Below are 16,070 nucleotides of genomic sequence, written 5' to 3'. Positions count from 1 at the left end.
AAGGTTGTTTGAAGCATACTTTATTTTTGTAATTCCGTTTGGTGCCACTAGTAGTGTAGAAATTACATAATTCACCTTTAACATTTTCCAAACAAAGCCTTCCACAGTATTAAGATAGGAATGCACTAAAAATAGCATCAATTCAAGTAACAATAAGTGTTTCACAAAGTCTAAGTGGGAGGTTGATCACACGCACTCCAAGAAAGTGAATGCGGGAGACAGGAGAAGAAACTGTGGCTGTTTCTATTTCTTCTGCTCCAAACTTACTTCAAACTTACTTCTCTGTCTGCTCGTATGAATGTAACACATCATAAGAAAGTGTTTCACAGCCGTTCAAATACACTTTGAATCGCATCATTTATATGTATAAATGTTTTCCATCTGAAAGGACTAAATATTAAATGAAACAAATGACAATAAAATGCAAAGTAATCTGTTCAGTAATCAAAATACTTTTTGAATGTAACTGTATTCTAATTACCAATGATTTAAATTGTAACTGTAGTGGAATACAGTTACTTATATTTTGTATTTTAAATACATAATCCCGTTACATGTATTCCGTTGCTCCCCAACCCTGGTCTTGACTTGGTCTCGGTTTAGGTGGTCTTGACTACAACACTGTCAGCCGGCATACTGTGGCTATCCACTTTGCTAGAGCAATCATGAAGCCACGTTCATGATTCGCATCAGGGCCTCAATGCCAGCATCAAGAACCGCTTTGTACTCCACTTGAAACAGACAACGTCTCGTTCTGCTTTTTTGTGACTTGACATGCTTCTACGGTAATTAAATTCTGCCTTACAGAGGCTGCAAAGTACTTGATTTCTAGAGTCACCGAACAGAACTGCAAAAGTAAACATTGTTTTCAAACAGCTTTCCCAAATACTCCTGCCATCTTCTGTTGATCAAACAAACAGATAGTCCTGCCCCCAACAGACACCACTGAACGAGTCAGTGTTGTTGTGTTGGGCGGGACAGGCTGCTTAAAACAAAAAGAGAAATTTTAAAGCACCACAGAGACAAAGTGTTAACTGTTTTCGAGAATACTAACCTACAAATGGCTTATTTGTCTCTGTATATTAAGCTGTATAGGAGAAAGTATTTTAACACTGAAAAAGTTGCACACTTTACCTTTAAGAATATTAAAAATAAAAATAAAATAAAATATACCAGATAATCAAACACTTAACTAAAACTAACATAAAAAAGAAGTGAAAAACTAAAGCTAAACTGAAACTAGCAATCCAGAATACTAAAACTAAAATAAAAACGAAATATACCGGAAATGCAAAAACTAAATGAAAACTAACAATCACAGAATGAAAACAACTGCAATAAAAACTAAATGAAGCAAAATGTATCATATGAATTATTATTTAAATAAAAACTAAGATATACAAGTAGCCCACTTTTTTTCAGGCCACTCCATTTACAGCTTTGTCTACTGGGCTGAGCTGATACAACACAAAGAGCGGTTAAAGGGCCAGGAAGTTAAATGAGGGGATTTTAGAGGCATCCAAACCCTCAAACACACATCAAATAGAAATAAAAGAAGAGAACACATGCTTCCGTAACATTTTGTGCTGAGACGTGTTGTAGCACCCACGGTTGTGGAGAATTAACTCTCACAAAGAAACATAATGTGCTTTGCCGGTGTGCACAATAATGTCTTTTTGTTGCTGTTGTTAGTGGTGTTTGCCACCAAACGTTCCTCCTACTTTTACATAATTACCGACTCTTGTTGCAGCTATTAGGCTTTGAGACAAATGCAAAGATGATTATAGTTGTAATTAGCTTCATGAGAGCAGCGAGCAGCAGAGAAAGATTATGCACATTCTGGTGAAGATTCGAAAGGCACGCTCATTTAAAAAAAAAAAAACTTGATTCTCAAGAGTCATTGAGAAGAGCTGTCATTGCAAATGTGCAAGAAACAATAGCTACAGTACACATTAGTCATAAGACAATCAGGCTATTGTTAGAAACAATGATGGACAGTCTTGACAGGATGTTATTAAAGAATAGACAGAATGGTGTTTCAGAATTAAAGAATAGTTAAAGAAATCTAGAAACATCCAATTAAAGTAAGACATTTTAAATAATTAGCCCAATTAGCATATCTTTGTGCATTTTTCAGTATTTTGTATAATGCACAACAAAAAAGTACCATGTTATGTCATTTGCATGGACAATGGCAATAGCAAGGTGCTTTGGACATGTACCATCGTAATGCATTCCTTGCTGTAGGCATACCTTGAAGAATATTTTGATGTAAATACCAAGGTATAAGAAAAGAGTAACCATTCAATACCATAGTTTATGGGGCAATGACAAATAAGGATGAGAAGATGATGAAATGAAAAGTATTTTTAAAACATTGTTTAAAGTAATGGTGCAAAGTTCATAGAAATTTAGTTTTTTGATTCATGTTTTGTTATAAATGTTTGAAAAATATTTCATACATTTTATGCCAATTTTTATTTACAACCCCAATTCTGACAGTATGAAAAATACAAAAAAAAAATAAAAAGGAGTGATTTGTAAATTATATTCACCCTTTTCTAAATTGAAAGCACTACAACTACACATTATATTATGTTTTTCCTTGTGAATTTCATTGTTTTTTGAAAATGTACAGTAATTTCAAATCAGATGATTGCAACACACTCCAAAAAAGTTGAGACGGGGGCAATTTAAGATTAATAACAATTTGACGAGTTGAAATAACAAGGCGATGTGAAACAGGAGATGTTAAACAGGTGAGGCAATCGTGTCATAGTACTGTATACTGTATATGGAGCCTCCAAAAACAGCCTAGTCCTTCAAGAGCAAGGATTGTTCGAGACTTGTCAATTTGCTAACAGATCTTCAGCAAATAATCCAGCACTTTGAGAACAATGTTCCCCAAAGACAAATTGGAAGGATTTTGGGCATTTCACCCTCTACAGTGCACAATATAGTTAAAAGATTCAAGGAATCTTGTCAAATCTCGGTGCGTAAAGGGCAAGACGAAAACCACTTCTGAATGCGCGTGATCTCTGATCCCTCAGACGTCACTGTTTAAAAAATATCATTTATCTGTAATGGATATCATGAACATGGGCTTGGAATTACTTTAGTTAATCTTTGTTAGTCAACACCACTCGCTGCTGCATCCACAGATGCAAGTTAAGACTTTATTATGTAAAGCAGAAGCCCTACATCAACACTGTCCAGAAGCGCTGCCGACTTCTCTGGGTTCGGCCTCATCTTAGATGGAAGGTAGAACAGTGGAACTGTGTTTTTTGGTCTGAAGAGTCCACAGTTCAAAAAGTTTTTGAAAAACAAAGCTGTCGTGTTATCCGGGCCAAAGAGGAAAAGGGCCATCCAAGCTGTTATTAGTGTCAGGCCCAAAAGCCAGTGTCTGTATGGGCCAGGGGTGTGTCAGTGCCCATGGCATGAGTAACTCACACATCTGTGAGAACACCATGAATGCAGACAGATACACTATATTGCCAAAAGTATTCGCTCACCTGCCTTTAGACGCATATGAACTTAAGTGACATCCCATTCTTAATCCATAGGGTTTAATATGACGTCGGCCCACCCTTTGCAGCTATAACAGCTTCAACTATTCTGGGAAGGCTTTCCACAAGGTTTAGGAGAGTATTTATGGGAATTTTTGACCATTCTTCCAGAAGCGCATTTGTGAGGTCAGACACTGATGTTGGACGAGAAGGCCTGGCTCACAGTCTTCGCTCAAATTCATCCCAAAGGTGCTCTATCGGGTTGAAGTCAGGACTCTGTGCAGGCCAGTCAAGTTCTTCCACACCAAACTCGCTCATCCATGTCTTTATGGACCTTGCTTTGTGCACTGGTGTGCAGTCGTGTTGGAACAGGAAGGGGCCATCCTCAAACTGTTCCCACAAAGTTGGGAGCATGGAATTGTCCAAAATCTCTTGGTATGCTGAAGCATTCGGAGTTCCTTTCACTGGAACTAAGGGGCCAAGCCCAGCTCCTGAAAAACAACCCCACACCATAATCCCTCCTCCACCAAACTTCACAGATGGCACAATGCAGTCAGACAAGTACCGTTCTCCTGGCAATCGCCAAACCCAGACTCGTCCATCAGATTGCCAGATGGAAAAGCGTGATTCGTCACTCCAGAGAACGCGTCTCCACTGCTCTAGAGTCCAGTGGCGGCGTGCTTTACACCACTGCATCCGACGCTTTGCATTGCACTTGGTGATGTATGGCTTGGATGCAGCTGCTCGGCCATGGAAACCCATTCCATGAAGCTCTCTACGCACTGTTCTTGAGCTAATCTGAAGGCCACATTAACTTTGGAGGTCTGTAGCGATTGACTCTGCAGAAAGTTAGCGACCTCTGCGCACTATGCGCCTCAGCATCCGCTGACCCCGCTCTGTCATTTTACGTGGCCTACCACTTCGTGGCTGAGTTGCTGTCATTCCCAATCGCTTCCACTTTGTTATAATACCACTGACAGTTGACTGTGGAATATTTAGTAGCGAGGAAATTTCACGACTGGACTTGTTGCACAGGTGGCATCCTATCACAGTACCATGCTGGAATTCACTGAGCTCCTGAGAGCGGCCCATTCTTTCACAAATGTTTGTAGAAGCAGTCTGCATGCCTAGGTGCTTCATTTTATACACCTGTGGCCATGGAAGTGATTGGAACACCTGAATTCAATTATTTTGATGGGTGAGCGAATACTTTTGGCAATATAGTGTATGTACAAATTTTGGAGCAACATATACTGCCATCCAACACCGTCTTTTCCAGGGACGTCCCTGCATTTTCCAGCAGGACAACTTCAAAACACATACTGCCCGGATTACAAGTTCATGGCTGTGTGAGCAGAGAGTGTGGGTGCTAGATTGGCCTGACTGCAGTCCTGACCTGTCTCCAATTGAGAATGTGTGTGTAACAGGAGCCAGCTGGTAGATAGCTGTGCAGTGTGTAAACCTCACTCTCCTGACCTCAAGAGGTGCAATAGCGACTAACGCTAGAGGCTCTAGGCCGGTTACAATTGTGCCTCCTTGTTAGTGCACCCGCCTCCCATGCCGGAGACGCCGGTTCGAGTCCCGTTCGGAGCAGGGTGACCAGGGCCGGTTACAGTGGTGCCATGACCCGGATGGGAGTGAGGTTTAGGGGGGTGAGTGTAATGGGAGCCAGCTGGTAGATAGCTGTGCAGTGTGTAAACCTCACTCTCCTGACCTCAAGAGGTGCACTAGCGACTGACGCTAGAGGCTGTAGCCTTTAGCCTCCTTGTTAGCGCACCCGCCTCCCATGCCGGGGACGCCGGTTCGAGTCCCGTTCGGAATGGGGTGACCAGGGCCGGTTACATTGTGGCACATTATGAAGCACACAATATGGCAATGAAGACCCCATACAATTGTGCGGCTAAAGACCTTCATAATGGATGATTGGGGGAAAATTCCACTTTCTAAACTTAACAAACTTGTGTCTTCAGTGCCCAAATGCTTAATAAGTGTTATTAGAAGAAATGGTGATGTTTTACAGTGGTAAACACTCGACTATCCCAACTCTTTTGGAGCATGTTGCAATCATCTGATTTGAAATTACTGTACATTTTCAAAAAACAATGAAATTCACAAAGTAAAACATCATTTAATGTGTAGTTGTGGTGCTTTCAATATAGCAAAGGGTGAATATAATTTACAAATCACTCCTTTTTGTTTTTATTAGCATTTTTCATACTTTACCAACTTTTTCGGAATTGGGGTTGTATGTAATGATTAAAAAATAAAAAATGTCCAGTTGTATTACCATCACACATTTTGTTTTACAGTGTTCATGTTACTGTATACTTAGGGAATTACTGAGTAAAACTAATTAAATACATGTAATTACTGTGTAATCATTTTGTAGAGCTGCTTGTATTTACATATTATTATTGTTATTATTAAAGTTAGTTATAAATTAATTATAACAACATAAAAAATGTGTAATACAGACACTGTAAAATAAAGTGTTGCAATTAATAAAATATTTTCCTTACTCTTTGATTAAATGTACACATCTTAATCACTATTTTTTTTAAAAAAACATATTTTGTTCAAGGTAGTTTTTTTTTTCTGTTTTTTTTTTTTTTTACAAATATTATGAATCATATTATTTATGAATCATCAAGTGTTCTCTGGGTTTAACTGTTCCACAGCCTGTACGAATCTTGCCATTGGGGTTGCAAATTTTAAGGAATGTTCCTAATCGATTTTCATTCCTAATTAGAAATGATTCCTAATTTTTGTTAATCATTAACAAAAATAATAATAAACTTTAAGTTGTGAACAGCCTGAATCTCAAAAATGCGAGATGAAAATGTTTCTTCAAACAAAGCTTTATTTATACAAAGTTTGATTTTTGACTTACCAACCATACTAATGCATACTTAAAAAAGGTCAACATCAGAGAAAAATGTGTTATTGTAGAAGGTGAAAACACGAAAACAGCCACCGAAGAAAGTATGTACATGTAGCCAAAACAGTATTTTTTAATTCCGGCGTTCCACAGCCTCTTTTCCATTTGTTAAAAGGTTAGAATGAAATAACAGTACTCTGTGCTAAGGGTAGGTAATATACCAGTTGCAGTGTTACCAGATCTCTGAAGAGAAACAAGTGACCAGGGCAGCGTTTCCCAAAAGCATTGTAAACCTAAGTAGATCGTAGAAACCATTGGCGCCAATGGTCTCTGCAATCAATTTAAGCTTGCGATGCTTTTGGGAAACACAGCCCTGGTAATTTTTTGGACAACAGGAAGTGGTGTAATTCTGAAAATTTACTGTGATAAACCCTTTGGTTTCATGAAAAAAAAAAAAATATCGGAACAAAATTAACCGGTTATTAACCGGTTACCAGCATTTAAATATAACGTTTTCACTCTGAAACAATTGAAAGGGACTTTGATCCTGTTTTCGGTTACATTCTGAAAAAAAAAAAAAAACGATTATTTTCAGTTTTCATTTTTGTTCCTAAAACCATTTTTAGTCCCTGGTTTAAAGATAATTTAAAGAAATAGCCTGCACTTAAGAAATGTGAGTATTGGTATTTTCCTCTTAATATATTTCCAGTTCAGTGTATTTTTAATACATTCAGGCTCTGTTTAAATTAATTTACATTAATTTACTGTTAATGTATTACTATTAATCATAACTTGTATAGAAGATACAGATTCGAGTTCATAAAAAGTTAACTTTGTAGACTATTGACAAGGTGTCAACAACCATTGCATGACAACAATTGCTTGTTGTCAGGGGCCTGGGTATCTCAGTGAGTAAAGACGCTGACTACCACCCCTGGAGTTTGTGAGTTCGAATCCCAGCCAGGTCTCCTAAGCAACCAAATTGGCCCTGTTGCTAGGGAGGGTAGAGTCACATGGAGTAACCTCCTCGTGGTCGCTATAATGTGGTTCACTCTCGGTGGGGCATGTGGTGAGTTGTGCGTGGATGCTGCAGTGGATGGCGTGAAGCCTCCACGTGCGCTATGTCTCCACGGTAATGTGCTCAACAAGCCATGTGATAAGATGTGCGGATTGATGGTCTCAGACGCGGAGGCAACTGAGATTCGTCCTCCACCACCCGGATTGAGGCGAGTCACTACACCACCACGAGGACCTAGAGCACATCGGGAATTGGGCATTCCAAATTGGGGAGAAAAAGAAAGAAATTGCTTGTTGTCATGTTGTACTTCAACACACTATCACAGTTTATGCAGTAAATGTAATGTTAATCTAAGGAGAAACAGTCCATGATTACACAGACCCCCACTTTATCTTTACAAGCTGTTTTTATTCTGTGTTGCTGACAGGATGGTACATGCAGCACGCAAGCGGCAGTGCGCCATCAAGTGGCAGATGACTGTATAGAGAGTCTTTTATCTATATGCTGGTATGATTGCATTTTTGCTGAAACTGATTAATCGATGATTGATAAGCTTAATCGATCAAATTATTAAAAACAAATAATCGATTATTCATTAACATCCTTACTTGCCATGTCATAAAAAGGTAACAAATATTATATTTTAAGAGACTTAATGACCTTGACACGGAGCTAAATGCGGTTACACTTTCTTGACAACTTTGACCAAGAAAAATATAAAGATATTTGAATTCAGAAATTTACATGTCTATCACAGAAGAGGTGAATTTGCATCATATGTAAAAAAAAATACAAAATAAAAAAATAAAATAAAAATAAAAAATAATTAAGTCCAGACAAAACAAATTAGCTTCACATCATTGACCTATATATCATTGTATCATGGCATTACCATCTGATACCATCATGGTACCACAGCATTGAAAAATGAGCTTCACAACAATTACGGTCTTTAGGAGCAGACAGCATCTGCCTAGGTGTTCAGTAATCAGTGTGTGTGTGACTATAGAGAAGCTGTAGCTGTGTTCTCTAGTTAATGTGTACATTTAATTGTAGAGCAGCTGTAGCAATGTTCAGTAGCTGGTGTGTAAACAGAGCAAGTGAGTCGCTCTCAATGTATAAGTAGCTCTGAGCAGATGGCACAGTTATGGCAGCCAGAGAAGTGAAGTCACAGCAACTTTAAGCACCAGCTGCCTGTTTCATGCTGATTTAGGACGTGCTGCACTGAGTTTTTTAAATCAAAATCCATACATGAAGCTTTAAATATGAGAAGTAGCTAAAATTCACTATAGATTAGATTTCAGTGTAATGTACATGGTGAACACAGCTTATTAGTCCAGAGAGAGGCGAGGGAGATGGGTGCATGTGCAGATGGTGTGGATGAGCAAACCATGAGGAGCATATTGTATGAACAGAATGGAAAAACCAGACATGAAAGAAATAGAGCAGTGACGGCAGGAGATTACAGTCGTAAACATTGTAATGGACTGGAGCCAAAGAGGTGGGGCAGCATCTGAGACAACTTTGAAGTTTGTGCATAAGTGTGTGTGTGTGTTTTCAATTGGTTCCTTCACTAATACACTGTTTTCTGAGTACAAATGCATGTTGTGTAATAAACTGTTTTCATCTATAACTCCCTAAATCAGTGTTTCTAAACTTGGGGTATGTGTAACCCAGGTGGTACTTGGAAGGATTTTGGAAGGATTTTTTCTGTAGGCTTAAAGGGATAGATTCCACCAACATGAGAGTGAGTAAATAATGACAGAATGAAATTATTTGGCTGAACTATCCCTTTAAACCTGTAAAACAAAATATATTTATATCCTCGTGTGACCCTGCGTACACATGTGTGGACGTTGTATTTTGTCTTTGCTATATGCAAAGCATGATTTAATTTCATTTAAACCAACTGATCTCAGTTCAGAAGACTCTGGGCTGTCATTAAAGGGTTGAACTTTCGATACACATGGTGCAGATGACAGCGGAGTTTGTCTTTGAGAGAAACGGCAACAAACCTTATTAAGTTTTTACATTGAAACCTGTTTGAGTCAAAATGTTAGAGTCTCTAGTTTCAGCCGATATGCTATTTTAAAAATTTGAGCGATATATCGTGAAACACCACACTGCAAAACACACTATACACTAATGTGTAAAATAGCACATGGTTTTCATTAGAAATCATATATTTACTGTGCGATTTCACATTGAGAGAAAAAATTATGCTTCAGTGGCTTTGTACGGAATTAGGATAAAAATAAGTTGCATTTCAAACTGTTTTGAGACCAGTGCAGACAGACAGCACACTGGAGGTAAAGTTATTCACTAAATAGGGAGCATCCTATATCTTTCCTATGAAGCCAAGTGTATTCAATCCAAACTTTCAATCAAAAGTTCAGTTTCAGGCTGTACATGATGTTTGAACCACTCAACATGTTTGGCAGACATGGCAGACAATGGTAATCAGTACTTAGATTCAGAATTTATAACGTACAGTATAATTTTATTTTAACATGGTTGGCAGTGATTGGATAATGCTGGACATTTGTATCAGAATTAATTGTGCTAATTTCTGATTGGTAAAATGCTTCAGCACTGGCTATCACAAGTTTGTTTGACAGTGCAAAGAGAAAAACTTGAGATTTTGTTACCAAAGTAGAAAAAAACATTGTAACATTAAGGTCAAATCAAGTCAAATCATTTTTATTTGTATAGTTTTTTATTTGTGCTTTTCCCACTACACATTGTTCCAAAGTATCTTTACAGAAAGTCAGCTGTAATGTATGTAACATCTTAAAAACATGAATAACCAACACTCCTGGAAACATAATAAATAATTAGAATTAAAAAAATCTGAGTTTCTATAGCTTGGTATTGTTTAAAATTTCACAACTTATCCCCGCTGTCCACATACACAGTGTGTACATCAATTTATAAGAAAATTATTTGCTCTATTTTTTTTATATTTTTATTTTTATTTTTTTGCATGTTTATTAGGTGCTACTAGTTCCAAATTAAAAAGGGAAATGGAAAATGCATGCAGCAGTCACGCTCGGGTCTCAGGATGATATATGTAATATTAAACTGTATATAAATCAGGGATTCCGTTAGCCGGTAATTACCATTTTTTGACAGTTAAAATGACCTAATGTCCAACAAATTCAAACATGGTCAGACACAATGTCTGGTAAAAATATTAACACGAAGCGTCAGCAACCCCTTTTGTTGATGCCACAAATGCACAGTGTGACACCACTGTAATGATTACAAAGCTTCACTGGCACGGAGGTTTAAACTTTCCCGAAGCTGAGTCCTAATTACACAACCAAAATCTTTCATCACTTATGAGTAATTTTATCATGATAACGATATCTAATGATATAGTATTTTTTTAATCAATTAAAACTGGTTTATATATTAAATGACCATATTGTTATGCTTATTTTTGCATATTGTAACCGGGCTTTTTTGTGGCATTGGCGCAGTAAAGGATACTTTCTGGCAACTCAACCATGCAGCTCATTTTTGTTCAAGTATCGTCATATTGTGCTCCTTGAAACAACCACTTTTTCCAGAGCAGCCTGTATTTCTCCTGAGGTTACCTGTGGGTTTTTCTTTGTATCCCGAACAATTCTTCTGGCAGTTGTGACTGAAATCTTTCTTGGTCTACCTGACCTTGGCTTGGTATCAAGAGATCCCTGAATTTTCCATTTATTAATAAGTGATTGAACAGTACTGACTGGCATTTTCAAGGCTTTGGATATCTTTTTATATCCTTTTCCATCTTTATAAAGTTCCATTACCTTGTTAAACAGGTCTTTTGACAGTTCTTTTCTGCTCCCCATGGTTCAGTATCTAGCCTGCTCAGTGCATCCACGTGAGAGCTAACAAACTCATTGACTATTTATACACAGACACTAATTGCAATTTAAAAAGCCACAGGTATGGGAAATTAACCTTTAATTGCCATTTAAACCTGTGTGTGTATCACCTCGTGTGTCTGTAACAAGGCCAAACATTCAAGGGTATGTGAACTTTTGATCAGGGCCATATGGGTGATTTCTGTTATCATTATGATTTAAAAAGGAGCCAAACAACTATGTGATAATAAATGGCTTCATATGATCACTATCCTTAAATAAAAGAATGATCAGTCATATTTTCAAAATCAATGCCGAAAGAAACAAGGATGTGTGTGTGTGTGTGTGTGTGTGAGAGAGAGAGAGAGAGAGAGAGAGAGAGAGAGAGAGAGAGAGAGAGGGGTGTGTGATCACCTATTGATGATGCTGTAGTGTGTTAGTCAGCTTTCTGAAGATTATGTCATTTTGGTGAAATGCATCCTATTTTCTCAGTGGATAAATAGCTGTCCAAGCAGGGGTATTCCTCCCTATTTCGCGGTAGTCGGTGCACAAGAGTCTTTCACTATATAAACCGCAATCTCCGCTGCCATTCTTTCCTCTCCAGTGTGGAAAGTCTGGTAAGAGGTAAGCGCCTTGTGTTTGTGTAATTAATCAGTCTGTTGTGTCTCTCAGCTGTGATGAGCCTTAATGCTGAAGTTGTTAGTTTAATGCCATTTAAAGCTATTTCCTAGCTTTAATAGTGTAGTAGTAATATGAGCGATCACGGAGCGCTGTTGAATATAAACAATGAGTGACGCTGATTCACATCGCGTCACCTGTCTCATATTACACGCAAAAATGGTCTTTTGCCTCCACCTGCTGGCTAAAATATGTAATGTCACAAAATTAAATGTAAAGAAACAGATGGCTCTCAACACATCTGCACTGCTCTTACACTTTAGTTTAGAACAGCACGAACACAAGCGGAGTGATACAGTGAAGCATCCGAGTGTGAGACCATCAGTACTCATGGAACGTCTCTTGTCCAATCAGATTCGAGGACCAGAACTAACTGCTGTATATATATATATATATATATATATATATATATATATATATATATATATATATATATATACAGCATACTGTATACATATACTGTATATACATATTAGGGCTGTCAATCGATATTTTTTTCATTGAATTAATCACACATATAAATATTTGTGTCTCTTTGGTTACATCATAAACAGAGCGTTTTTAAGTCGCTGTGTCAAGTCAAATCTTTATGGTTTTTTTAAAGATTATGTTGAGCAATTTCTTTTTTACACAACAGTGAAGTGAAAACTCTAATGGTGTGATCATATCAATACAACTTTTTAATTTTCTTAGATACTGTGCCTGTGAGTGCCATTTACCTCCTGTTGACCTCAAAATCTAACTCCTGATATTAACTGAATGTAATTTGCTCCTCTCAGCACCAGTGTTCTTTATGTATTGCAGCTTCTCACATGAAAGTGTCATAAATGAGTTTTAGGCAAATGAGAGAGAAATGTGGCCGAAGGTTGCGCCATCCAAAGGCTAAATACTGTGTGGCTGACGAGCTCTAGAAGATCATCCAAGCCAACGATCACAGATAATGAATCTCTTACAGTCACTGACACAGAACACCCTGTCTCCATCCCAGCCTAGACAGATGCTTGTTGACCACTGGCCCCAACTCACACACACAGACTAATGGATGTACTATATACGGTGGTTTCTCTCACACAGGATGAGCAGAAAGGATAGGACTAAATCGGCAATTCATTATAAAAAAAATAATATATATATATATATATATATATATATATATATATATATATATATATATATTATATACTTTGTATATCACCCTTTGGCTTTAATGTCAGCATGTACTCCCGCTGATATGGACTCTACAAGTTTGTGCAAACCTGCTGATCCATGTTATCCCAGCAAGATTTGAGAATATTACAAAGATATCTTGTGTTCTTCAATGTGTGCATGGAAATCTGACCTTCTGTACATAGGAATTAACATGGTTAGTGTCACAATTTGCTTATTGACCTAGATATAGTGCAGGATAATTTTTTTTTTTTTTATTAATTTAACATCATAATATTTCTGTTTTAAATTTTTCGAAATTATAAAATTTACTGTTTTATTTCCAAGTTTAAAGTAGATTTCGAATCCTAGATTTTCAGGGTGGACTCAGACTTTAGGAATTTGCTGTATATCCATAATGGATATATGATATCAGTCTGGTTGATTCAGCCCTTCTCTTGTCTTCTGTTTTCTCTATGTTTCCATTCTTTGCTTGCTCTCTTTTATACATCTGAAATGTAATATATGCAATCCCCCTCTGCGAATTCCAGTCTCTTATCATCTCTGCTTTCCTTCTGTATCTGCACTTCTGTAGGTACATCAGAACAATGTACCTCGGAATCCAGAGCCGCAGACAGAAGGAGAACCAGCGACGCTTCTACTGGGCCATGATGTACGAGTATGCCGATGTCAACATGCTCCGACTACTAGAGGCATTTCTGGAGAGCGCTCCACAGCTGGTGTTGCAGCTCTGCATCATGATCCAGAAGAACCGGGCCGAAACACTGCAGTGTAAGGAGTGCCTCAAGGCTCTATTCTCGGACCTCTGACGTTCTTTAAATGTGAAAATCTGAAACGTTAAAGATTACAAGAATTTTTTTTTTTTATTTTGTAGCTTTAAGTCCATGTTATCTATATGCCAGGGTACTCCTAACTGTTGAACATTTCCTTTTAGCAGATGAACACATTTAAAATGTTACATTTTGCTGATTTTTGGTGACTATGTCCTATTTAAAAAAAAAATGGATGAGTGCTTTGAAATTTCCTGACCAAGCTTAATGTTTCTCTAGGAAATACTGTATGTCAACACAAAACAGAAAACTGCACTCATTAAGTGCCCCCCTTGCATTGGTTAGACAAACAGATAGTGTCACGCTAAACACACGCCATTGGCTGGCCAAAGTTATGTATTGGGACATTCAAACAAATAAAGGAGTATTTTGATAGCTCCACAGGGCCACAGTGTTTACACTTTTCAGAGATATCAAACTATGAATGGCTTACTAATGGCTTCTGCATATTAAGCTTGGATAGGAGTATTTTAATATCGAAAAAATTAAAATTGGTGAAAAAAGAGAAAAATTCAATATAATTTATACATTTGAGTAGGAAGAATTACTCAATATGCTTTTGTATTACTTGACTGTGGTATAGCAGAATTCAATTATAGGTTAATTATTCCATTAGATAGAGCTGTTTTAAATTGACTTGATTGGCTTTGCAACAGTGGAGGTAATTTGTCATATGATCAAGCCTTTCTGTGTCCTGATTAGAAATGTTGCTGAAAAGGCACCTTTAATTTTTCATGAGTGTGGCTCAAAGCTCAGTAACAACAACATGATGCAAGGCCAAAATCTGTAGTCTGGTTAGCTTTTCAAGTGACAACAAAATATGACCAACTGGATCTCGCAGCTTTGTGTTGTATTAATTCATCAACAAGTTCAACAGCCAACTTAATCATTCATTCACAGAACAGTGTACATCATGGCAAGTCCATACTGTGCATCTGAAAAAAAGGCTGTCTTGTGTATGAATCTGAAAGACCTGCCTTGGCTGAGACTTTTTGTAGGATCAACTGTGTTTGCCTGGCGACAATGTTTTTCTGCTGTGCAGCGAATAATCTGAAGTGTAGAACCATTTCTCACGTTTGAGGTGACAGCACTGCCAGCAGCGCAGAGTGCTTTATGAACACAGTGAAGAACTCTAAGTTCAGCAGGATGAATTGCTACAGTATAGCATGGCTATGTTAGACAAAATATAGCCTACTGTATATAGCATAAGGCAGAGGTAAGTAATTAGAGAACAGCTCCAAAAATGCCAGGCAGGTGTTGAAATTATAAGACATAACGATCAATGGTTCTTGTATGTGTTAGTCTGTTTTTCATTTGCATTACTGGATACGGATATTTATTATTATTCATTACATTTTTAATATACATTGTATTATGCTTTTGTGCTTTTTCCACACACAAACAGTAACAGAGCTTACAGCATGGTAGAATAACAGGCAAATTAATGTAGGTTATTAAAAAGGTTTGTTAGAAATATTTTAATACGTGTTAATACATTTTTATTGTGGGCCTGGTCTTTGGAATATCCCCAAACCCCAGTTAAAAGAAACCCCTTTAAAAATAATAATAATTATAATAAGTTACAGTATATGTAATAAATTATAGAAATTATAACTATAGAATTATAAGGGCATGTCCAATCAAATAAAAATTTACTTTGGCTATTAATTTTCTCCTTTAATTAAATATACATTTTATAATCATTGAATAATAAATTATCTAGTTATATAATTGTATTTATAAGTTAATTGATTATAATTATATTATAAACATAAAATTTTATTATTAAGGACTAATTTTAATTAAGCAGAGTGTTATTGCTGTACTTTGATTATTAAAAAATCCCTATTAATTCCCTATTGAGAAAATATATGTATATTAAATGAATAGTTATTAAATAAGAAAAGTACAACATCAATAATAAAGAATCATACATTTAAAAAAAAAAATTTATATACTCAAGTAAATTATCCTAATTATAATATTTAATTATCAATTATATTATAAATACAATAATATTATTAGATTATTTATTTTTATATAAAATTAAGAATAAATACTGGAGAGAATGAATTACAAAGTGAATGTAGAATTTGATTGGACAAATGAGCTACGACAAAGATAGAGAAATATTAT

At 36.8% G+C, this 16,070-nt stretch overlaps 1 protein-coding gene across 1 annotated transcript in view; it reads left to right on the top strand.

The window, feature by feature from the left end:
* The window catches only part of LOC127409792 (XK-related protein 6-like), a 140,774-nt gene that overhangs the window by 123,141 nt on the left and 1,563 nt on the right, over positions 1 to 16,070 (top strand). Inside the window, exon 2 of the mRNA XM_051644618.1 lies at positions 13,679 to 13,875. Coding sequence (XP_051500578.1) covers positions 13,679 to 13,875 — 197 coding nt within the window. The remainder of the gene's footprint in view (positions 1 to 13,678; positions 13,876 to 16,070) is intronic.

This window comes from Myxocyprinus asiaticus, chromosome 19 (genome assembly GCF_019703515.2).
Source record: "Myxocyprinus asiaticus isolate MX2 ecotype Aquarium Trade chromosome 19, UBuf_Myxa_2, whole genome shotgun sequence".
NCBI lineage: Eukaryota > Metazoa > Chordata > Actinopteri > Cypriniformes > Catostomidae > Myxocyprinus > Myxocyprinus asiaticus.
The sequence above is the reverse complement of the archived record's forward strand: the minus strand, read 5'-3'. Positions and strand labels throughout refer to the sequence as shown.